The sequence below is a fragment of the Gossypium raimondii genome, chromosome 13 (assembly GCF_025698545.1).
Source record: "Gossypium raimondii isolate GPD5lz chromosome 13, ASM2569854v1, whole genome shotgun sequence".
Lineage (NCBI taxonomy): Eukaryota > Viridiplantae > Streptophyta > Magnoliopsida > Malvales > Malvaceae > Gossypium > Gossypium raimondii.
Genome location: NC_068577.1, coordinates 42,003,460 through 42,018,466, shown reverse-complemented (window position 1 = coordinate 42,018,466; position 15,007 = coordinate 42,003,460). Strand labels below are relative to the sequence as shown.

Genomic DNA, 15,007 nt, shown 5'->3' with positions numbered 1-15,007 from the left:
TGTATAGTGGAAATTCATTGCGGAGGACCACAACACTTGGTAGTGAGAAAGAACGAGAGCGAGTGTATGATACTATCTTCCGCTTGCCATGGAGATGTGAAGTGGTAATATTAGCTTTCCCTTCTTTGATGTGGATAAAATAGGAGAGTCAAAAAGAAAAAGAAAAGATTGATTTGTTGGTAATCTCTACCTGTACCTCATCACATTATCAGTAACAAGTTTGTGTGCACTGACTATATTCATTGTTTCTTGGATTTTTCTTTTTGCCTCATCTGGTAACTATGTCTACTCTATTTTTGTTAAAATGCTGAATTATTGTTCTATTTCTTGTGGATTGCTTAATCAAATTGATTTGTTTTGTTGTAACATTGTTTTTATTTTTGAAACATTCTCAAGTGCGGCAATCTTATTTCACTTATAGATGTTGGATTCTTTGTCCTTTGATGCGTTTCGTCCTTGTTAACTATCATGCCAACAAGGATTCGATTAAGCTTTGGAGGTTCCCATCGCAAGGTTAGCTATTATAATATATTGTATACACACACACACTCACACACTCGATTTATACATACTTTGGTTCATATGATTTGCATCCCCATGCTTGTGGCGAATTTATGTCTAAACAATTACGCCTTTTCTCTTTTAAGTTTTTCGTTGAAGTAGTAAAAGGATTCTATTAGAATTACGACTCATGCTTTCTTTTGGAAGTTTCAATAAGGTGGCATAACGCTTGGCATCATTTTTAGAGTTCGTGCGTAAGAAAATATTATTTCTCCTTATGCTTCTTTTGTTTTAACAACATTTGTTTCTTTCGAGCCATATATGAAATCATCATATTCTTCTTTTTTGGCACATACTGCAGCTTATTGTGTCTTGCAATGATTGCAAAATAACCTAACCATGTTTGTGGCGAGCGCGTTCAAGAGGCTTTCTGCAGCAGAGATGTGTGATTTTGGTCGCTTTCTTGTTCTAGCATGTGGAGTCATTCTCCGGGCCAACAGTATGGCGGGACATATCACGCTGTATGTTGTAATAAACGATCATTAAAAATATCCATATCATTGGTGCTTGTTAAGATTTTGAGGCTTAATTAGTGCTCTACCACTAATGGACCGAAAGAGTTTAACAAGTAATCTGCTTCCATAGGTGGTTTTATTCTCTAATTTTAGTTTTGTCTTCCCGGATATCGTCTAATATATCACATGATTCGTGGTCAAGGAACAATCAAACTCTATATGATCTACAATGTGTTGGAGGTGAGAATGAACAATGAACTCGAATACTTTTTCAATTACTTTTCAATCACGGTTTACTAACATATAGGGAAAAAGTTAGAACTGTCATTGGCATAATTTATGTTCTTAATGGTAGTGTATGTGATGCGAATTATGCAATTAGTTTTGAATTTACTCAACTGTTTAGTTTTTATGTTTGAGTCTTCTTACTTGACTTTGTTAGCGGTGTTTCTTCTTGCAACTTATAAGTTCAGGACAAGTTGAAAAATCAACGAGCTTCACTCTTCCATGATGAGAATTTTTCAGCGTGGTCTTTTGCGTCGAGGTGCTATATCATGCCATGAACTTTAGCTTCATTTCTTTTATGCAATAGATATTGAGGGTTCTATATCTCACGATTGGTGTCATGATGTATTTATGTCTATTTCTCTGAGATAAAGAAGCTCCAAGATTAACGAGAGTGATTTCCAATTCTTGGTGTGCATCATGAAACTCATGGCCCTTTTGCCTCTTTTCGGTTGTCTATCACCTAAAATTACTTCTCATCTGTAATTTACGGTTGATGGATACAAATGCTCGACTTTGGTATATTATCGAGAGTATATCTCCAATTCGAGGTATATTTGATGAGATAATTATTGTGTTCGCTTTGAACTTGTTTGTTAGAGCTATTGTGTTTCTTGTTGTTAAGTTCTTGAAGGGAAATTGGCATGACTTTATTGTAAATTTTATTTTTATTGGTTTATTAGTATATATTATCCTCTTAAATGTGAATGTACCCAAGGGGAGTGTGACTGTGCACATGCACTAAAGTAATAGCTTGTGTATTCTTGTGTGCTTGAGCATTAGCAGCTACTTTTAGTTCAAGGGAAAAAGGTGTCATTTCCTATATGGGACTTTTGGTTGTATAAGTGTTTGTGGATTGATGGATCCATATACTGATAAGCTTAATGAAGGAAAAATAGAAATTGGCTCCTTGTCTTGGCCTTATACTGATAAGCTTGTACTTTATATAATTGCTTTTTGACTTGTTGTCTTGCATGAAGTGATCTACTACACCTTGAATGGAGAGAATATTTGCTTAAAAGTATAGGACACAAACGATTAAATTGTAAAGTTTGGATATTGACTAATTTTAATTTACCAAATTATACCATAACTTGATTTTCTTTTTCGTTTTAAAAGAAGCACAATTTAGTAAGTTGAACTTATGGAATTTAATAAAATAAGTTTGTTTTATTTTATTATTAAAACATGTTATTTTTATAAGATTTAAGCTTAATTTTAATCAAAATGATATAGAAGAATGATATAAGATTGATATAAAATTAATATTCCAAAAGAATATAGGAGATAAAATGTTAAGTTAGTTGAAATATAAAATTAAAATAACTTTACTCGGATGTAAATAAAAACTCTCATTACATAAATATATATTGATGTATTTTATGGCTAAACAAAATCAGTCCCTTGATTAGTCAAACAATTAATTAGCTTTAGTATCATCTTCAAATAAAGTGGGGAATTATATATTTTATTAAATTATATTTAATAATAATTATTTTAAATTATATTTTATAGTATTATATATTATGATTTTAGTAAATTCATATAAGAATATTTAATATTAAGAATTTTATTAAATTATATATTTTAATAAATTATATTTAATAATAATTATTTTAAATTATATTTTATAGTATTATATATTATGATTTTAGTAAATTCATATAAGAATATTTAATATTAATAATTTTATTAAATTATATATTTTAATAAATTATATTTAATAATAATTATTTTAAATTATATTTTATAGTATTATATATTATGATTTTAGTAAATTCATATAAGAATATTTAATATTAAGAATTTTATTAAATTATATATTTTAATTAAAATATATTTAATAATAATTATGTTAAAATATGATTAAATTATTTATTATTGATATTAATAATATTATTAAAATTAAATAACAATAACAATAATCATTTACTTAAACAAATTTCTGCTAAAGGTATTCTAGTCATTTTAGTTTTTTCCCTTATGCTATTACACCTCCATTCCATTCAACCAAACACAAGAATACTATTACGCCTCTATTCCATTACACCTCTATTCTATTACGCCTCTGTTCCAATACAGCGAACCAAACGTGGCCTTAAATTTTTTTTCTCGTTTCCCAATCAAACAAACTGAGCAGTGGTGACGACACGAGTATTTTATATTCGTAAATATGCATACAAAATAATAAATAAAATATTTTTAATTTTATTGTAATTATTTAGTCATAATAACGATATTTTTTTAAGTAGTGTCACCTAATAAAATGACAATATGAAGTGTTAGTATTCTTGTAATTAATGTTCTTTCCATCCTATTTTCGTAATTAATTTTCTAATGTAAAAACAAGATTCTCATGTAGATTTTTCATTTGAAAAAATAATATAGTAAAAATAAAAATTCCTAAATTAGAAAGAGGAATATATGATATATGATAGAAGAGTAAAATACATCCCAAATAAAATCCTATTTTGCCTTTCGTTTAAAAAATAGATCTTTGATTCTTAAATATAATAAACTCAATAAAAACCTCGAAATCAATCAATCAATCCTCTCTCCTTCTCTGGTTAATCATCCATTAAATCAGGTAATTTTAATTAATAATCCTCGTTTTCATTACTGATTTTATTTTTAACGTTGTGTTTTCTTTTTCTGCATTCAGTGATCTGGGAAATAACTAATAATCTTTGCTGAACTGAATCTGAAATTGATTTTCTCTTTGTAGTTAATTTGTTATTTTTTATCTGGGTATTTATAATTCTTTCAAAATACTGAGTGGTGATCATCTGTGATTTTGTAGGGATTATATAGATTTTAGTTCCACATTTTGGAGGTATTATGTTGATTGGGAGCTAAACTCTCTTTTTTCTATATGTTGGTTTCACTTTATATCTGTTGAGTATAGTTCTATTTTATTGTATGGGAGATTTGATTGGTGTGGCATAGCAAAAAGCCAGTGCTTTGCATTACAGTGTTTTTGTGAACGTATGACTGGTTACGATTGTTTGTAGCAATCAGCTTAGGATGATTGATAATGTGGAAAAACCGAGAAATAAAGGAAGCGACTTGGGTTTTCTTTACAATGATTCTGCTACTTAATGAATGTCTGTAATGGGACTGCAATGTGCCTTACTGTTTTATCTTATGTTTGTTTGTTGAACTTGTAATATGTAAAATCAAAGGTGGGATATCTTTTATGGGAATTGGTAATAAGGGGGAAAAACATTACTTTCTTTTGAAGATTGTATGAATGGGATAGGGATTGTTGTATCTGTGAATGTTTCTTGCTTCTTGGGAAAGAAATGAAAATGGACTGAGACTCAATTCAATCAAGCCAGAGTCTAGCATATCTGTTGGATACTTGGATTTAGCTTCTATCTTATTTCTAATCTCATGTATTTGTTTTCTTACTTGTAAGTTTTATTTGTAGGTCAAGCATATGGATTCTAAATCAGTTGAGGATATGATAGAGGGCTTGTCAGGGTTCCATTTTTCTGGGTTCCATATGGATGGTTCGAAGTTAAACAATATTGAGAAGCCTACAACCACATTGGCTATTGAAAATGTGCATAAACAGCCTTTTATTATTGGTAAGTTTGAACATGGCAATTGTTACTATTCATGCCATCTTCCAGATGCCATAATGATCAAAAGTAGTTGGTGCGAATAAGTTTGGATAAGAATTCTGATAACAACTTGATGGACATCCAGCTCATTATTTATTTTGGAGGAAGAATTTTAGCATTGCCATGGTATAATATTCTACCGAGTACTGGTTGTTTTCGATTTATTGTGCTTGAGATACGAGCCTTGTTAATAATAGTGATGTATAAGACTATAAGGTTCTTTTATTCAATTTGTGTGAGTTATAGTTTAAAAACTACATAAAGGCACTGAACTAATAGTTATTTCATACTAGTTTGGTTATTGTGTTTGCTTCCTTACAACTTTGTTATGAGCTTTGTCTTTCTAATCATCTTATTATCTAACTGTGGCTATTGTTTTTTGGGTTAGGAGTTGCTGGGGGAGCAGCATCTGGTAAGACTACAGTCTGCGATATGATTATTCAGCAACTTCATGATCAGCGTGTAGTATTAGTTAATCAGGTAAATGTTCTAAGTTCCCAATGCAGATTTTTTTAAGGATTACTTAGGAAAGGAATTTTCAATGTAAATTGTAATTTCCATGACCTTCCAAAGTTGAATAATTGAAGCTTTGTCGAGTGTTTGAATACCTTGCTGCCTGTTTTGAAGCCTATTTCTTGTCAAATCCTTTCTAAACTAGGGTCTGTGAATAATGAATAGTTTTGGCATTCTATTGGTTCTGTTCTCCGTCATTAAATTGGCTCTGCATTCAGTAGATAATATAACTGTTGTCAATTATTCGAACAAAGAAGGGAGAGAGAGGTGGCATTTATCAATTAAACATAACTTGCTGGAGAAAAGTGTTCAACATTTTGATCTGACCTCTTTCTCTTACCTCTCTTTTTCTGTACTGCTAGAAACAATTGGTCACCCATTGGTTAAACTTTTAACATGAACAATGTGCCAGGATTCCTTTTATCACAAACTCACTGAAGAGGAACTTGCAACAGTTCATGAATACAACTTTGACCATCCTGGTGAGAATAGTTCTACTAACAGAGATCGAAAATATCATGAACACTATGATCTGCTGAGTTGATCTGCTTATTGATTGACTAAAACTTGTAGTATCAATCTTTCATCTCAAAATAATTGTTTACAAAATGTTTTCTATGTATTATTTCGGTAATGGAGCTCTCAGAAATTATTTTCCTTATATTCTGAATTTCTAAGTGCTTGATATATTTCACTTGTGCTAAATTTTGAAGTATTTGATATGTTCTGAGAGCATTCGAGTATTATTCATCAGAAAATAAAAAAAGTCATGTCTGCATCGATTGTCCTTAGCAAAATGTATGACTGTAATTTATCTGCATGCTGTTTGTGTTCCACTTTATGTTTGCTTTGAATTTTATTGATACAATGTTGTTATTTTCTGCAGATTCATTTGATACAGAGAAATTATTAGATTCTATGGAGAACTTGAGGCATGGTCAAGCCGTAGATATTCCTAATTATGATTTCAAGAGTTATAAGAACAGTGTTTTTCCGGCAAGAAGGGTATGTTCTCAGAATGTTCAGAATGCTTGTTACTATGTAATGGATCCCACATTTATTACATCTTGTACTTGGCTTTTTGGTTCAAGGTTTGCTCAAAATTAATATCTTCAACATGGTACACAATGAAACCACTTTTTGATAAATCTTTTGCCTTAAGTGTCTAGAATTCAGTTATAAGTGTTTTTTATGTACAATGTCCAAGCTCTTAACATTCTCTAATAATTCCTTATAAATGGTATATATGTCTTTCCACATCCCTTTTTGTAAAATTTTCTATAGCAAAGGAACTTTGGTAATGGAATTTCAATTCATATTTCTTGTTTTCGAATGTCCAGAAACTCTCACAGCCACAAAACTTTCTGCAGGTTAATCCTGCGGATGTTATAATCTTGGAAGGGATACTCATTTTTCATGATCCTCGCGTCCGAGAGTTGATGAACATGAAAATATTTGTTGATACAGGTTATTGAATTAAACTTTTATCTCTACTATTTGGCTGATGATGTTTGTTTGTGTGCTTCATATATCTGGAATTAAAAATTTTCACTGCCTAAATTCTATATTTATTTAGTTCTAGACAAAGAAGCAGTTCTATGAAATTGTTGATTGTAGTATAGTTTTGTTACCCTCCCAACATCAGTGTTCTTCTCTTGAAAGATCTATAGATCCCAGTTGCTGAGGAAACAACAACCTTTTGTTGATTTATTATTTATTTCTGAAAATTTTAAGTGAATAACTTGTGTATAGTAGGGGACATATCATTTGGGTTGTTTTGTTGGTGTTACTGAGTTGGGCTGTTACTTCACATTGAAACTTTTCAGTGCAGATGCTGATGTACGATTGGCAAGAAGAATAAGGCGTGACACCGTTGAGAAGGGCAGAGATATTGGTGTTGTCCTTGATCAGGTCCACATTTGCTTTACTATTTACAATGACAAATTTTTGTTTTAAAGTAACTGGGCACCACAATCTCATTGTTTGTCTGTCTCTGGCATAAAACAATAGAAATGGCGCTTTACATAAGCTTCTAAAAGTGTTTCCAGCTGTTGTTCAATGCAATAAATCCTTCTATTATCACTAATGTTTCCAGGTTCTATTCTTTGGTAAGGGCTTCTTTTTAGCTGATATTAGAATGCAATTAATTTTTAATGCAGTATTCAAAATTTGTGAAGTCTGCTTTCGATGACTTTATACTTCCAACAAAGAAGTATGCAGATATTATCATTCCCCGCGGAGGGGATAATCATGTAGCAATTGATTTGATTGTGCAACATATTAGGACAAAACTTGGCCAGCATGATCTCTGTAAAATCTACCCAAACCTATATGTCATTCAATCAACTTTTCAGGTATATAATTTTTTATTTTCTGCTATTAACCAAAGGTGTAATATTTTTCCTGCATGTATTGAGCTCCAAATAGTTTTTCAAAGAAGATAAATATACATTTGTTAAAAGAAAATAGTTTTGATTTATGCAGATACGAGGCATGCATACCCTCATTCGTGACTCTCAAACAACGAAACATGACTTTGTTTTTTATGCTGATAGGTTGATTCGTCTGGTGGGTACTTTGACTTATATGCAATTCATTTGTCTTCTGGTTTTCTTACATGGTAATGTAATGCAACAAAAGCTCCCTTGGGTTTCTCACTCATTGAAGATCTTTTCCAGGTTGTTGAACATGGGCTGGGACATCTGCCATTTACAGAAAAGCAGGTGATCACTCCAACTGGTAAGCTGGTGTTACTTCTTCTAGTCCTGGCCATCCGGTAAAGTTTTCTTTAGGTTATGGAAACTTTGATTATGGTTTTATCCTTAAACTTCATTAATGTTATGCATGTTATATCTAGTTGTAAAGATTTCTAATCTGACATTGTCTAGTTGAAATGTTCTCTGCAATTGGATTTTGTAATAGAGTTTATACTCCGAAAGTTGCAAGTTGATTCTGTAATGTTCTGTCATAATGGCTCATTTTCATTTGCTTAGACAGTGCTAGTTAGTCATAAATTATTCATATTGGTGCTATTGTTAATGCAGGGTCTGTATATACTGGTGTGGATTTCTGTAAGAGGTTATGCGGTGTATCAGTTATTAGAAGGTACAACTCTGGTCTCAAGTCTTAAACATCTGGATCAATAATTCCATGACTTGTATTATATAGACCTTTCTTCGGAACGTGTCAATGACAGTGGTGGAAATTGCTTGATGCTGTGGTAATTTTATAAGGGTAGAACATAACTACTTCTTGTATGCCTTAGGCATGTGAACTTAAAACTAATACTCTTGTAGTTTACCGTGTTAAATGGGTTTGGGGAGTTGAATGAAATATTTCAGATAGTTCTACACCCACAGCAGAGGTGGTGGAGTGAGTGCAGCTGCTTTTCTGATACAAGTTGAATCTATCATGATTAAACATATTGCTTGTCTATCACACACTCACACTGTATCTCAATGCACTCCACACAGATTATTTCTAATCATTAGCTACTGACCTTTTGAAACCAATGCTAGTGGTGAGAGTATGGAGAATGCTTTGCGAGCATGTTGCAAAGGGATCAAGATTGGCAAGATTCTTATTCATAGGGAAGGTGAGGACAACGGTCAGCAGGTTTGTAAACTCAACTGCCTTCCGGATATGAAAATTTGTGATCATTTGCCTACTTTCTCACTATGTTTCCTTCTTGCTCCTACGATTGGGTAGCTTATTTATGAAAAATTACCACAAGACATCTCAGAAAGGCATGTGCTGCTACTGGATCCTATTCTCGGCACGGGTTTGTTTCTTTTCATGGTTGATATTAACTTCTGCAATAGCAACATGTTTTCATGTTAACCATTTTGTTTATCATTCCACATTTTTGAACATCATTTGGTTTAACATGTTTAAAAATTTTGTGCACAGCTGGAATTTGTATTTAAGCACCCTGTGAAAATTCAATGATATTTTTCTTTTTCATCCATCAAGGACTAGTGATTTTATATATTGCAACTATTTTATAGGCAATACAGCTGTCAAAGCTATTTCATTACTTACAAGAAAGGGTGTACCGGAATCCAACATCATATTTCTCAATCTCATATCCGTAAGTTATTGTTGTTTCAAGCTGTTACAATTTTCGTATATTGTGGGGTTCTTCTCTTGAATAATTTTGGTTTAGATTTACTTATCATCTTGCTCTACCATCATGTCACTTGATTCCCCAGGCACCTCAGGGTGTACATGTGGTGTGCAAAAGCTTCCCAAGAGTAAAGATTGTGACATCTGAGATTGATATTGGTTTAAACGAAGGATTCCGTGTTATCCCTGGTATGGGTGAGTTCGGGGACCGATATTTTGGAACAGATGATGATGACCTGCAAGTGGTGCCCCCTTCTCAATAGTCTAATTCAAAGTCTTCCCCCTGACGATACTACTGTGAGCTGGAGGATTCAACTGAGCATGCTTTAGTACATTTTGTGCTTCGCCTAATCATTTTTGAAACAGTTTTGACTTAAATCAGACCTAGAGTCCCATGGTTGATTTCTTTTTTTGTCATTGTTACTCAAACTTGGGTTATGGGGATGTGCCGGACACGGAGATGTTCAATTCTTTTACAGTTTTCCCAAGCATGGGAGAGTCATATCCTTATATCCAAGTTTGAATACATGTCAGAAATAGGCGTCAGATATCAGTAGTACAAAAGAAGAAAAAATTGAAGTGTCGGAACAACATTATTAGGGTTGCCATTTACGTATCTTTAACATCTGTTGAGATAATGCTTGAAAATGAGTCTTAAAATACCAGAAAGTTGGAAAGAGCTGACCTAGTAAAACCCTCACATAGAAAACTACTTGCTTTTATCTTTTCCATCGTACTAGGGGGAGTGGCTGAAGGAGGTCCCAACTTAATAAATGATTCAGCATCCTCCCCAATATGTTGTGTATTTATAAACCACAAATTTTCACTTCAATATAATGAAATTTCATTTTAGATTTTGAGGTTACCAGGAATTGAGCACTGATGATTGGAATCAAGAGTTTTATCCATATTGTTTTGGTTATCTTAATAGAAACTTTTCTTCCTTTCTATGCATCATTTCTAATCATCCTTTCTAGCTAAGCGAGTTGAATATGAATATTTTGAATTCCAAACATAAATAATTGAGGCTAAAACTGATTTCTTTTTCTAAATAAATAAGTCTGATAAAATAATTCAACATTTAATTATCTAAAAAAAACAAAATTCAATAAAGTGTGTTAGAGATCGACCTAATTAAGAAACGAACAAATAAAAATAGCAGAAGAAATTGAGAAATTGAACACACAAATTTAACGTGGAAAAATTCCTCCAAAGAGGATAAAAAATCACGGGTAAAGATAATTTTATTATAACGGCCAAAGAACGAAGAGTACAAAAGATGGAGATAAAAACTAAAACCCAAAAATAAATAACCCTCAAAACGTAAACACAAAATTCTTTAAATGTGTTATGAGTTCTAATATCTAATTGGTGTATTTTCTAAGGTTGTAAAAGAGTCTATTTATAGGCTAACTTCATAGGTCAAATAATAAAAAAAATATTCTAACCTAGACTAATCAGAGTTTGATTAAAACAAATAAACAGAGTTTAACTGAAATCATCGCTCATTGACACTAACAAGAAATCATCGCCGCTTTCATCGGCCAAATTAGCACTAGCTACATCTTCCTCGTTACTCTCAGCAGCTCTTTTATTTCACAGTTTATAACAATCTACTTTGACATGACCTAACTTTTTACAACAGCGATGCCTTTTGTCTCGTTTCTTTAATGCTACCAAAACGGAAGCTTGCCTATCTACCTTGCTATCCAAACCAAACTCATTGTCGAGTTTGTCTCTACTTAACAAATGACCCTTCACATCTTCGAATGAGAGCTTGTCTCTGTCATAAATCAGGGTCTCCTTGAAAGACTTGTATGAAGGGGGTCAAGAGCACAATAATAGCATAGTCTGATCTTCATCATCAATATGAACTTCAACGTTTTTTAAATAATTTAAAAGAGTAATGAAATTACTGATGTGATCTCTAATAAACTCACCTTCGTTCATGCGAAACGTAAATAGACGTTGTTTCAACATTAAACAGTTAGCCAGAGACTTAGCTACATAAAGAGTTTCTAACCTTTTCAACAATTCTGATGAGGTCTTCTCCATCAATACCTCCTGCAATACCGTATTCGTGAGGCACAACTGGATTGCAGACAATGCATTTTCATCAAGATCTTCCCATTCTGTTTGATTTAGATTCTCAAGCTTTTTCCCAGTAACAACCTTTTTCAAGCCGGTTTGAACTAGAATTGTCATCATCCGAACTTTTCACAGATTAAAATCTATCTCAGCATCAAACTTCTCAATTTCAAACCTTATTGTTGCCATATCTGAACAGGTTGATCTATGAAAATTGAACTAACTCTGATACCACTTGTTGGGGATCAACCCGATTAAGCAATGAACAAGTAAAAATAGCAGAAGAAATTGAGAAATTGAACACACAAATTTAACGTGAAAAAACCCTCAAAAGAAGATAAAAAAACACGGGCAAAAATAATTTTACTATAATGGCCAAAGAACTCAGAGTACAAAAGATGGAGATAAAACCTAAACTTCAAAAACCCAAAAACAAATAACCCTCAAAACGTAAATACAAAATTCTCTAAATATGTTATGAGTTTTAATCTCTAATGGGTGTAATTTCTAATATTGTAAAAGAGCCTATTTATAGGCTAAATTCATAGGTCAAATAATAAAAAAATAATCTAGACTAACCAGAGTTTAATTGAAATAAATAAATAGAATTTAATTAAAAGGTTATTTCTCAAATTTAACTGAAATAGGAATCATTCTCAACAGATGAAAGTAATAATGAAATTATGTTAGCTGACAAATATATCAAAATCAAATAATAAGTAAGAAGGTTGTCGCCAAACATGTTAAGTTGAGGCCGAGAGTTTGGACCAATTGTTAAGGATGTGGCTAAAATAGAGGGTTTGAGTTTCCATCTCTCGTTTGCTCCGATTCCCCCAACTAAACAACAGCTTCAATTGGATAAGCAATTTGCGATTCCACTGCATACACTGTAACCCGGGATAATGCATGGATTTAAGCTGCCACTTGGGCAGGTATGCCATCACTCGTTACTTTATCCCACTATGATAATTTTCCATGGGTTATTCTTTTGACACGTGTACCCTACTTCATGCATGGTATCTCATGGATTCCTGCATGCATATTCCTTACCACCTCATCTATATAAGAGTGCTACCCCTTTGGATTTGCTTTTGTATTTTCCTCTTGTTATTATCCATTATATCTTCCTCCCCACCCTTAAACCATGTCGGCTTTTGTTGGCAAGTATGCAGGTGAACTCCCGTTTAGGAATTTGGCTTTCACTGTCTTCTCCTGCATGTTTTATTCCATTGTATTTGGGGACATGCATGTAAATCCTTAATGACCACAACACTTGATCGATCCGTACCATAAATGTTCATATTTTCATTACAGATATGCTATTTTATGCATGATTTTGTTAGTCCTAGCTTTGACTAAACCCTGTATGTATATTTTCCCCCAGAGGAGTTGATCAAGAACGCCAAGTACATCGCCACGCCAGGCAAAGGTATTTTGGCGGCGGACGAGAGCACAGGCACCATCGGGAAGCGTCTCTCGAGCATCAACGTCGAGAACATCGAGTCCAATCGCCAAGCCCTCCGCGAGCTCCTTTTCACCTCTCCCAACGCATTATCCTGCCTCTCCGGTGTCATTCTTTTCGAGGAAACACTTTACCAGAAAACATCTGACGGGAAACCCTTCGTTGAAATCCTCGAAGAGAACAATGTCATTCCAGGTATCAAGGTCGATAAGGGCACCGTTGAGATAGCCGGCACCAATGGCGAGACCACCACTCAAGGGTTTGACTCCTTGGGTGCGCGTTGTCAGCAATACTATAAAGCTGGTGCCCGTTTCGCCAAATGGCGTGCGGTGCTCAAGATCGGTCCCAACGAGCCATCCGAGTTGGCGATCCAGCAGAACGCGCAGGGTTTGGCTCGTTATGCCATCATTTGTCAGGAAAATGGGCTCGTCCCCATTGTTGAGCCTGAGGTGCTAACTGATGGCCCTCATGATATTAAAAAATGTGCCGCTGTCACTGAAACCGTGCTTGCCGCTGTTTACAAGGCGCTGAATGATCACCATGTTTTACTCGAGGGCACCCTTTTGAAGCCCAACATGGTCACTCCAGGTTCTGACAGCCCAAAGGTAGTGTAAAAACCCATATGTTATCTCATATATACGATCAATGAAATTCCTATATTATACTGATGTCTGAAAAACCATGTACCGATTCGCCACAGGTGGCACAAGAGGTGATTGCGCAATACACAGTAACCGCACTTCGCCGAACCGTTCCACCGGCAGTGCCGGGGATTGTGTTCTTATCAGGAGGCCAAAGCGAGGAAGAGGCGACGCAGAATCTGGATGCGATGAACAAACTGGAAGTGTTGAAGCCATGGACGCTGTCATTCTCGTTCGGGCGAGCCCTGCAACAGAGCACGCTCAAGACATGGGCGGGGAAGAAGGCGAATGTTGGGAAAGCGCAAGAAGCGTTTTTATCGAGATGCAAAGCGAATTCGGAGGCCACGCTGGGGAAATACAGCGGAGGCAGTGCGGGTGGATTGGCTTCAGAGAGCTTGTTTGTTAAGGGTTACAAGTATTAAAGCATTCATATGTTTGTTTGGGAGTTGGTTGAATTTCTCATCTAATGGGGTGGTCTTGTACTATATATGTTTTTATTCCTACGACTCACTAATTTCTGCTGTCAACTTAATATATACTCTATTTTTCAACCAATTCATCATCTAATGGGCAATAAGGATAATGTAATGGCCTTCCCATTTTTTTCTCTTCCATAGGTTTATTAATATTAATAGCGTTTATCCTCTATTATATCTAGGACCATTTTACCAATGAAGGCTCATATTTAACTTTATTTACGTAAATAAACACTTTTTTATTATTTACCGGAATAGACCAAAAACAATAAAATGCGTCCACGTAGGAGCGTTTTAAGGGAAAATTCCAACAAAATGCGTCCTTGATTGAGCAATTTTTTCATGTCAGCAAAAAACGCGCTAACATGGGCGCGCTTTGCTAACGTGGCAAAATTGCTCCCTCAGGGACGCGTCTTAGCTCGTGTTTTTCTAGGGTTAGCGCTAGTTGCATGTTTAGTGTCTAGGGTTTGTGGGTTTAGGGTTTTAGGGATGTAGTGTTAGTGTTTTGTTAAAATAATTTAGGGTTTTATTTATTTAGGGTTTAAAAATTTTAAAAAATAAATTAAGGTTTAGAGTTTTTTTTAAAAATTAATTAAATTACATTTTAGGTGTTTTAAATAAATAAATTAAATTAGGGTTTAGAGTTTTAAGAAAATTAATTAAATTAGGGTTTAGTTTTTTTAAAATAATTTTGTGTTTAGCTTTTAGGGTTTGTAAAAGGGTTTAGGTGAAGGGTTTAGAAAAAAATTATATTGACAAGAAGGATTTTATTTAT

General features: G+C 33.8%; 2 protein-coding genes across 7 annotated transcripts; both read left to right on the top strand.

Moving 5' to 3' along the window:
• The first annotated feature begins 3,721 nt into the window (after nucleotides 1-3,721).
• LOC105783095 (uridine kinase-like protein 3) lies at nucleotides 3,722-10,430 on the top strand. Of its 6 annotated transcripts, XM_052626653.1 has the most exons (16): nucleotides 3,723-3,888; nucleotides 4,732-4,891; nucleotides 5,013-5,053; nucleotides 5,316-5,407; nucleotides 5,853-5,922; nucleotides 6,327-6,445; nucleotides 6,781-6,907; nucleotides 7,272-7,351; nucleotides 7,600-7,794; nucleotides 7,925-8,008; nucleotides 8,119-8,179; nucleotides 8,485-8,545; nucleotides 8,959-9,055; nucleotides 9,149-9,221; nucleotides 9,448-9,530; nucleotides 9,652-10,430. In XM_052626653.1, exons 4-16 carry the CDS (start codon nucleotides 5,360-5,362, stop codon nucleotides 9,826-9,828), a joined length of 1,275 nt encoding a protein of 424 aa, XP_052482613.1. In that variant the 5' UTR covers nucleotides 3,723-3,888; nucleotides 4,732-4,891; nucleotides 5,013-5,053; nucleotides 5,316-5,359; the 3' UTR covers nucleotides 9,829-10,430. The 6 variants fall into 6 exon arrangements, with proteins under 6 accessions (XP_052482611.1, XP_052482610.1, XP_052482612.1 ...); XM_052626651.1 differs by lacking the exon at nucleotides 5,013-5,053 and having other exon boundaries at nucleotides 3,722-3,888; nucleotides 8,119-8,163; nucleotides 8,959-9,035; XM_052626650.1 differs by lacking the exon at nucleotides 5,013-5,053 and having other exon boundaries at nucleotides 3,722-3,888.
• Nucleotides 10,431-12,692: 2,262 nt separating this feature from the next.
• On the top strand, nucleotides 12,693-14,311 carry LOC105782230 (fructose-bisphosphate aldolase, cytoplasmic isozyme 1). Its single transcript, XM_012606829.2, has 3 exons — nucleotides 12,693-12,825; nucleotides 13,038-13,720; nucleotides 13,816-14,311. The coding sequence occupies exons 1-3, from the start codon at nucleotides 12,798-12,800 to the stop codon at nucleotides 14,176-14,178; spliced, it is 1,074 nt and encodes a 357-aa protein (XP_012462283.1). The 5' UTR covers nucleotides 12,693-12,797; the 3' UTR covers nucleotides 14,179-14,311.
• The last annotated feature ends 696 nt before the right edge of the window (nucleotides 14,312-15,007 follow it).

Coding starts and splice junctions, on each gene's coding strand:
- LOC105783095 (XM_052626650.1), top strand. CDS start 4,741: ATGGATTCTAAATCAGTTGAGGATATGATAGAGGGCTTGTCAGGGTTC. Junction 6,446..6,780: donor GTGTTTTTCCGGCAAGAAGG/GTATGTTCTCAG, acceptor TCGAATGTCCAG/AAACTCTCACAGCCACAAAA. Junction 8,009..8,118: donor CTGATAGGTTGATTCGTCTG/GTGGGTACTTTG, acceptor GATCTTTTCCAG/GTTGTTGAACATGGGCTGGG.
- LOC105782230 (XM_012606829.2), top strand. CDS start 12,798: ATGTCGGCTTTTGTTGGCAAGTATGCAG. Junction 12,826..13,037: donor TTTTGTTGGCAAGTATGCAG/GTGAACTCCCGT, acceptor ATTTTCCCCCAG/AGGAGTTGATCAAGAACGCC. Junction 13,721..13,815: donor CAGGTTCTGACAGCCCAAAG/GTAGTGTAAAAA, acceptor GATTCGCCACAG/GTGGCACAAGAGGTGATTGC.